General features: G+C 41.6%; 1 protein-coding gene across 4 annotated transcripts in view; it reads left to right on the plus strand.

Moving 5' to 3' along the window:
* Positions 1-9,651, plus strand: part of LOC110487746 (LIM domain-binding protein 2) — a 116,537-nt gene that overhangs the window by 89,995 nt on the left and 16,891 nt on the right. The window contains exons 6-8 of one of the 4 annotated variants that reach the window (XM_036943083.1): positions 1,759-1,882; positions 5,501-5,554; positions 6,730-6,878. In XM_036943083.1, the coding sequence (XP_036798978.1) occupies positions 1,759-1,882; positions 5,501-5,554; positions 6,730-6,878 (327 nt within the window). The remainder of the gene's footprint in view (positions 1-1,758; positions 1,883-5,500; positions 5,555-6,729; positions 6,879-9,651) is intronic. The other 3 variants (XM_036943084.1, XM_036943085.1, XM_036943086.1) reach the window with 3 other exon arrangements.

Genomic DNA, 9,651 nt, shown 5'->3' on the forward strand with positions numbered 1-9,651 from the left:
TGGGCTTAGTGTGCTACATGTGTTACATGCATGTTCTCTTCGCCTGCATACCGTCCAATGGCATTAGGAAATAGATCTGTAGTAGTAGCGAATCCTATTCCTTATGATCTAAAAGGCTAAACTGATCCTATTTACACACCCAGGTCTGTTTTGATAGGCCTAGATATGTAGGATCTTAATTTGAGCCAGTTTGCTACATCAGGATAACAAATCCTGCAGCAACAGGAAATGTGAATTATTATGTGGATTATAATTATTGGACATTTTTGTATGGGTTTATACATTTTTTAGTAAGGCAAAAGGGGAAACTACTAACTCAAGAAGCCTTTTAAACCTCAAATACACTACAAATGTTGCATTTCCTGCTTTGCTGGAAGGTTCTCCTTCAACAGTTGTGATCCAATTAAGATCTGTATGAGTACAAACCATTTCTGTGTGGACCTCGCTTTGTGTACGGGGCATTATACCCCACATAGCCTGGTTCCTCTCTAGGTTTCTTCCTAGGTTTTGGCCTTTCTAGGCAGTTTTTCCTAGCCACCGTGCTTCTACACCTGCATTGCTTGCTGTTTGGGGTTTTAGGCTGGGTTTCTGTACAGCACTTTGAGATATCAGCTGATGTACGAAGGGCTATATAAATAAATTTGATTTTTTTTTGGATTATCATGCTGAAACAAGAAAGGGCCTTCCCCAAACTGTTGCCATATAGTTGGAAGAACATAAATTGTCTAGAATGTCATTGTATGCTATAGCTTTAAGATTTCCCTTTCCAAACCATGAAAAACAGCGCCAGAACATTATTCCTCCTCAACCAAACTTTGCAGTTGGCACTATGCATTGGGGCAGGTAGAGTTCTCCTGGCATTCGCCAAACCCAGATTCGTCCATCGGACTGCCAGATGGTGAAGTGTGATTCATCACTCCAGTGAACTTGTTTTCACTGCTCCAGAGTCCAATGGAGGAGAGCTTTACACCACTCGAGCCGGTGCAGTTTGGAACTCTGTAGTGAGCGTTGCAACCGAGGACAGACTATTTTTTACACGCTTTGCGCTTTGGTCCCTTTCTGTGAGCTTGTTTGGCCTACCACTTCACGGCTGAACCGTTGTTGCTCCTAGACGTTTCCACTTCACAATAAGATCACTTAGATTTGACTGGGATAGCTCTAGCAGGGCAGAAATTTGACGAACTGACTTGTTGGAAAGGTGGCATTCTATTATGATGCCACGTTGAAAGTCACTGAGTTCCTTAGTAAGGCCACTCTACTGCCAATGTTTTGCCTGTGGAGATTGCATGGCGGTGTGCTCATTTTTATACACCTGTCATCAAAGGATATGGCTGAAATAGCCGAATCCACTAATTTGAAGGGTCTGTGTACCCGCATGACAATGCTTTGGTGTGACAGCAGGGACGAGCATTTTGATGTTTGTTGCTGCCTAAGATAACTGTTGAGGGAGGCTGTTTGCCACATTTGAAAGTTACACAGCTGTGAGTGTCTTACCTATTTAAACTGACAAACTGGCCCCCATGTCCTCTTTGTGATGACTTCATAGATCACTTGAGGATTCTCCTTGCTGTAATACAGAATTTCAGATACAGTATGTAGAAATGATACCCTTTAGAGCGAAGCTCACACAACAATTACAGATCCATCTTCACCAACATGGAAAACAACGTGTATATGTACTATATATGCATTTGCGTTTTTATACTACGAAATTCAACATTTGCATGTGTGTGTGTTCGTTTTTTCCATCATCTGCAGCTGTGTGTCATCCTGGAGCCCATGCAGGAGCTCATGTCCAGGCACAAGACCTACAACCTCAGCCCTAGGGACTGTCTGAAGACATGCCTGTTCCAGAAGTGGCAGAGAATGGTGGCCCCGCCAGGTAACGTTTATACGGCTTTACTAACCAAACACACTGTTCTGCAACTATTAATACTGTGTTCCAAATGGCACCATATTCCCGGTATAGTGCAATACTTTTCACCAGTGCCCTATGGGACACAACCAATGTTATTATAGTGACTATAGTAATAGGAGAGCTGAGGTGATATAATGACAATAGTTAGATTGTCTAATTTCTGGAGACCATGTTGAAAAAATAATAGTAATCCATTTTTATTACATTATTTGTATTTCTAAATATGTATTATATTGCATAATACCTCACATTTATTCTCCCTGTCAGGAATCAGGAAATTGATCAGGACTTCCTCTGGAATTTTTATTTGAACAGACTGTAACCGGCCATTTCAGGGTTTTATGGTTGATGTTCGAAGGGTGGTTCTTAAAAAATAGTTGGCTTAAACTGTCTGTGCAATATTAAAGCTGGAGTTTTTGACATATTCAAGGCCTGCAAATTACTGCAATGTTCGCCAGGGCTTGACAAGACGTCTTAAAAAAGCAACACCCGTAGAAACCCTTTGACTCGGACCTGTGTAATGTGCAAGGCTTCTGAACTTTAATTAAGGGTGCCTGGTGTAATCAAACTACAAGATCCAACTCCCTTGCTGATAGCTCCCAAGAGGTTTGAATTCTCACTGTCAATGAGCGTAGAATCATCTGGAACAGACGCTTTGAAAAAGGAGAAGTTGAACAGTCAATGTGTAATTGTGCACAAGGAGATAAACCTTTGATCAATTTCATGTTGTATAGTATCAGGGTTCAGTAAAAGAAAATGTAAGGTGCCAAACGTATCAGCTGTATAGGAACTGACAGCAGCTTTGGGATCCAGAACCCTCTGTATATGTCTTTACATATTGCCTTTACTCAATACCTGTTTCACTAGTGGACTTTATTCTTAACATTGTATTGGGTGTATAGCCAGATTATTAGAATGGTAGCTTTTATCATTTGACACAGATCTAGGATCAGTTTTGCTGGTCATAAATCTTTCGTGCGCCACTACAGTTCGTCTGTCTGCCTGTGTTTTTAAAGGAAAGCAAACTGAACTAAGCTGGTCTAATAATTGTGTAATTGTGGTTTCCTTATTAGTCAAGTTTTTCATCTTTCCTCCAATTCTTCTCAGACCTGGAAAATGGTTCTGTTTTAGCGAGGAAGGAAGCACGGATGCATTTATGCACTGATAAGTTTTTTTAATGGAAATGAACAAGTTTTAGTGCGTCATTTGTTCGACATTGACGTAAACAGTTGTGATGCCAGAGACGGTTGTTTCTGACAATGGACATCATGTTCCTGTTCCTGGGGTTGTCAAAGTAGTAGATGGGAATTGGTAATAGACTTGTCACCGTTTTGATAGTTTCTCGTGACAACCTTAAACATTACAATTGACTAGCAATAGAGATGTTTATTTGGTTCTGGGTGAAGAGATTACAGTTCTGATTTAAAAAAAAAGGTGTACAGTGCATTCGGAAAATATTCAGACCCCTTGACTTTTTCAACATTTTGTTACATTACAGCCTTATTCTAAAATGGATTAAAACGTTTTTTTCCCTCATCAATCAACACACAATACCCAATAGTGACAAACCAAAACGGATTTTTATAAATTTTTGCAAATGTATTTTAAAAACCTGATATCACATTTACATAAGTAGTCAGACCCTTGACTGAGCATTTTGTTGAAGCACCTTTGGCAGTGATTACAGCTTCAAGTCTTCAATGGCACAAGCTTTGCACACCTGCATTTGGGGAGTTTCTCCCATTCTTCTCTGCAGATCCTCTCAAGAACTGTCAGGTCTCTCCAGAGATGTTCGATTGGGTTCAGGCTCTGACTGGGTTACTCAAGGACATTCAGAGACTTGTCCCGAAGCCATTCCTGCGTTGTCTTGGCTGTGTGCTTAGGGTCATTGTCCTGTTGGAAGGTGAACTTTCCCCCCAGGCTGAGGACCTGAGAGCTCTGGAGCAGGTTTTCATCAAGGATCTCTGTACTTTGCTCCTCACTAGTCTCCCAGTCCTTGCCACTTAAAAACACCCCACAGCATGATGCTGCCACCACCATGCTTCACCGTAGGGATGGTGCCAGGTTTCCTCCAGATGTGACGCTTGGCATTCAGGCCAAAGTGTTCAATCTTGGTTTCATCAGACCAGAGAATCTTGTTTCTAGTGGTCTGAGAGTCTTTAGGTGCCTTTTGGCAAACTCCAAGCGGGTTGTCGTGTGCCTTTTACTGAGGAGTGGCTCCCGTCTGGCCACTCTACCATAAAGCCCTGATTGGTTAAGTGCTACAGAGATGGTTGTTCTTTTGGAAGGTTTTTCCATCTCCACAGCTGAACTCTGGAGCTCTGTCAGAGTGACCATTGGGTTCTTGGTCACCTCCCTGACAAAGGCCCTTCTCCCCTGACTTCTCAGTTTGGCTGAGCGGCCAGCTCTAAGAAGAGTCTTGTTGGTTCCAAACTTCTTCCATTGAAGAATGATGGAGGCCACTGTGTTCTTGGGGACCTTCAATGCTGCAGAAATGTTTTGGTACCCTTCCCCAGATCTGTGCTTTGACACAATCCTGTCTCGGAGCTCTACGGACAATTCCTTCTACCTCATGGCTTGGTTTTTGCTCTGACATACACTGTCAACTGTGGGACCTTATATAGACAGTGTGTGCCTTTCCAAATCATGTCCAATCATTTGAATTTACCACAGGTGGACCCCAATCAAGTTGTAGCAAAATCTCAAGGATGATCAATGGAAACAGGATGTAGCTCAATTTTGAGTCTCATAGCAAAGGGTCTGAATACTTACGTAAATAAGGTATTTCTGTTTTGTATTTTTAATACATTTTAATACATTTTTTTTAACCTGTTTTTGCTTTGTCATTATGGTGTATTGTGTGTAGATTGATGAAGATTTTATTTTTTTTTAATCAATTTTAGAATAAGGCTGTAACGTAACATGTGGGAAAAGTCAAGAGGTCTGAATACTTTCCGAATGCACTGTATGTTCCTCAGTTATGTTATCTTTTCAGATAAATTAGACGTCGCTGGTTGCCTTTGAATAATAAAGCATCTCCCTTGGTGTGATTAGTATAAGAAATGTATTTCATTTTCAGACATCTTTTTGAAGATCACAGAAATGTTGTTTTTCCCACACTGACATTCAGAGGAATAACATTCTCTTACAAACACTTGGTGAAAATAGCTAAACACATCATTTATGTACATCAGAAACAGATATAAGTACTGCTAAGATCTCTACTGAACCTATCTTATTACTTTACACAAGAATAATGATCAAGGATATACCCTTTTTTTATTTAATATTTTATTTATGAATTAATGAAATGTGTGGCTCATAATTAGACAAAAATACTTTTCATAATTGTACCCCTTAGTAATAATGTTTTTCGAAATATTACTCAACAGTAATAATATTTAGACAATATATTTGTCTGTACATTGCAGTGAATGTACAGCTAGCTATCTTTTCTCTTATATTCTCTCTGTTGTAATTTCTGGTCTCTCTCTCTCTCTCTCTCTCTCTCTCTCTGATATTTAATTACTTAAAATAATTCATCACTACAATAAACAAAACCCATTTTGATTCTGGTTTCAGCTGGACACCCACAGAATTTCAAAACGGAAATATTCCCCACAAATCACAAAAAAGGTACCTTTTCTGTCTTCCTGTAGTTTTCAATAGAGAGAGAAGTAGTCTTGGAGATTGTATTTTATTCTCTCTCTGAACAGAATGTCATGAAATACATTGTTGTGTACTTTTTGTCATGAATGCTCAACAACCGCCTAAAGACGAAATTAGATGACTGCATGTCACATTCAGTATTTTATGCTAAGTCACTATGAAATTCTAAATCATTGACCTAAAATGTTTGCTAAGACACCACACTGTCCATCACCGCTTCATATGGTGACGCAAACAAACAAACAATCTGACTCGTAAAGACAAACCACAGCAATACAAATAAATAATAATACATTAGAAATATAGATACAGTAAGATAAAAGGGGGGGTTCTCTCACTGTAGAATAGTTTTATAAAAGGTGTGTAACATATATGCTGGGAGTCAGGAAGCAGGTCTAGAAATTGAGTTTAATAGAGAAACGATACAGATTAACAAACATGAGAAGCATCCAGAACGTGAGAGAAAACAAAACCAATACTGCCTGAAGACAGAGGCTACTGAGGGCTAAATAAAGGGGAAGTAATCAAGTAAATTATGAAGTCCAGGTGTGCATAGCGATGGGGAGCAGGTGTGCGTAATGATGGTTGCCAGATATGCGTAATGTGGGTTGCCAGGACTGGTGGTTAGTGGCGACGTTGAGCGCTGGAGAGAGGGAACGGGAGTAGGCGTGACAAGGTGGTGTTATCTATCACAGTAGAGCAGTTTTATAAAAGATGGTATCTATCACAGTAGAGTAATTTTTATAAAAGATGGTGTTATCTCTCACAGTAGTGTAGTTTTAAGTTGGGCAGGCTTTTGAGAACCGTACAACACCAAGGTCCTTAAGGCATTCACATTAAGTCAAGCAGCACGTTCTATTGTTGAGCATTTATACAAATGAAACATGGGATCTTTCCAACTAGTGCATGACTTGGGAGATGATAACGCGTTTTGATTTCACCTCTGATATTAACAAAGCATGGATGGTTTTTTAGTTGTTGCGTGTTGTACGTATTGTGCGTGTGTATGTATGTCTGTCTGTCTGTGCATTTTTGCATGGGTGCGTGTGTGTGCATGTCAATATACACATATCTTTTAATGAGTTACCCCCACCTTGGTGTATGCATTATGTTGTCCCCCATGGCTCTTGTTTCATTTGCTGGTCGTGCCAAAGCTGAGCCAACAAGACAGACGACGACGAAGAGGAGGAAAAGGAAGAACTCTGCCAGCAGTGCCAACAGCAGCGTGGGCAATGCCAACAGTAAGAAGAGAAGCCCTGCCAGCAACTTCAGCCTTTCCAGTCAGGTACCTGTAAGCATCAGATCTACTGGGTTTGGCCCACTCTTACACCACTATACATACTCTTACACCACTATACACCGTCTTTCACCTTCTTACACCCCGATACACCACTATACACCCTCTTACACCACTATACACCTTCTTACACCCCTTCTACACAGCTACTATAGACACGCAGGCAGGAAGGCATGTAATGAAACACAACAATTAATTTATAGGACTATCAATCTACTATCATAATATGTTTATTCAAGTATTCATCTAGAATTATCCTCTCCTGTTGCATCATACCCTCTGCTCTGGTGAGTGCTTTATCATCTGGCACTCCATGGCTCTAGTCTATCCCATGGCTCTAGTCTATCCAATGGCTCCAGTCTATCCCATGGCTCTAGTCTATCCCATGGCTCTAGTCTATCCCATGGCTCTTGTCTATCCCATGCATAGCATATTTTCTTCCTTGACATGTCAATACAATGGGGCCACTTGACACAGTTCGAGGTTAAACACCTACTTAAACCACTGAGTGTTAGACCTCGCTCTTCACATCACCCCGGGGGATAAAGTGCTATTGCGCCTCAATTGTTTGGACAGGCTATAGTACTTTCTCACTATCACACCCTGGGTTTGCTGTATGGACTGTTAGGAGTCATACTGACGGCTTAGTACTGTAGTCCCTTTGGATGGGGGGGGGGGGGGGGGGGGGACTGGGGACTGGGGACTGGGGACTGGGGAACTGTGAACCCTCTTTGTTTTGGGTTACGTTGTTCCTCACGGTGCCGCAGGTCATGCTTTTTAATTCTCAGGGCGTCTCTCTTTTTTCTCTATGTATATATTTTTTATGCCTCTCTCTCTCACCCACATAGACACACACCCTCTCCAACTCAAGCTCCCCCCTCTCTCTTGCTCTTTCTCGATCTCTCTCCCTCAATCTCCCTTTCTCACACACAAATAGACACACACCCTCGCCAACTCTAGCTACCTCTCACTCTCTTCTATCTCTTACTCAATCATTCGGACGCACACACACACACACACACACACACACACAAATTGTTTTCTCAGTGGGAGGCTGTTTGGCTCTGTGCCATCACTCATTATCAGTATATCTGTATACACCCCCCTTCTCCTCTCCTTTCCTTCCCACACACAACCTCCTCTCCCTCCTCATCCCCCATCCTTTCTTTAAGAACACACACTTCCTATGGCTAATGTTGACATGCGTCTTTAAGAGCAGTGGCGGTAACATGCTGGTTACATATGTTGCACGCCTGCTAGCTTTGTCTGAGAAGTTGTTCGTTCGTTGGCTGAGCACAGGCCCTACGTGAGCCCAATGACAATAAGGAGAGGACAAGGAGGAAAGGGAGGGAGTGGGTGAATGGGGGGCATAGAGAAAGGAGGGGGAGTGGGTTGTTGTGTTGTTCAACAGGGACCTCTACTGGTTGCTGGGCTGAAATTACATTGAAAACCACGGAGAGTGCTACTATGAAAGAATGCAGAGTACTCCTATATGTTTGCTGGAGGATTCATTGGGAACATTCAGATAGAAATGGATTGTGTAGAACAGATATGGTTGTCTGTCAGGTAGAAAATGTGTGAACATGTGTGAATCAACATGTGTTGTTAGCTCTATTTGTTACGCTTCTATCTGTATCCCTCTGAACATTTCACCTCATAGGTCCTTACCTACACATTCTGATTTGCAAATCTTAAGAGACTAGATAGGTCTATGCTGAAAGCTCAGCCCAGCCTTTCAATGGGCATAGAGGAGCATCTACCATATTGCTTACACCTGTCCAGTTCCTTCAGATCTGCAAACACAGAAGAAGTAGCGGGTTGTCTAATATCTCAAAAGGGATGCTAATACACTAACATATGATCAGAAAATGAACATTTTTAGCTGTTTTAACAGCCCATTGGCCCATTCAAGGATAACTGGCTAGCTAATGCTAAAGATAATGAGATGAGTAGATCAAACATTATTAATTAGATCACAATTAACATTCCCCCAATCCAAGTCTGACCACCCAAACTGGCCAGAGGTAGATTGACAACCACCCCCGCAGGAACAGATGGCGAATTCAAGGCTTGTTGGCAATCAGCACGTTTTGAGCTAATGACTTAATTAGCTATGCAAATTGACAAATCAGTGTGGATATTGTCATTTAGTCAAAAAGCTCACCTAAATTAATTAGTGTGATTAAGGCATAGTAGGGTGTAGAGGCGGTAGCTTGGGGGTTTGAGAGACGTTGCCCCCCCCCCAATCCTGATCCTCTTTGGTTGGTGTGTGTGTTTTTGTGTGCGTGTGTGTGTGTGTGTGTGTGTGTGTGTGTGTGTGTGTGTGTCTGTGTGTGTGTGTGTCTGCGTGTGTGTGTGTTCATACATGTGCACACATCTGCATATCAGAAGAGAGTAGCGAGAACTACCATGCCACGCCACATCGACACACATGGGCAGTGATGCATGTGTTTCATTTAACTGTGTGACTTCCTCCCGAGATGCAGTGGGAGGTTGTGGGCTGCTGAGGAGAGAGAGGGTTTAGCAGACCAGGGGAGATGAGATATACAACTTAACCTGCCTAGAACAACCAATCCTAACATAGTCGATTTGATCACATAACTACTGGTAATCAATCATCTAACATTGCATAAATTATTCAATTGCATCTCCTAGATAGTCATTGTTAGTTTTATATCTGTACCTATCAAAATAGAGATTTAGCATCACCCAATTCAATTCCCTCACATTGCGAATAAAGAATCAACCACAGAATAAAACTCACTAT

This window comes from Oncorhynchus mykiss, chromosome 14, assembly GCF_013265735.2.
Source record: "Oncorhynchus mykiss isolate Arlee chromosome 14, USDA_OmykA_1.1, whole genome shotgun sequence".
In the NCBI taxonomy this organism is placed as follows: Eukaryota; Metazoa; Chordata; class Actinopteri; order Salmoniformes; family Salmonidae; genus Oncorhynchus; species Oncorhynchus mykiss.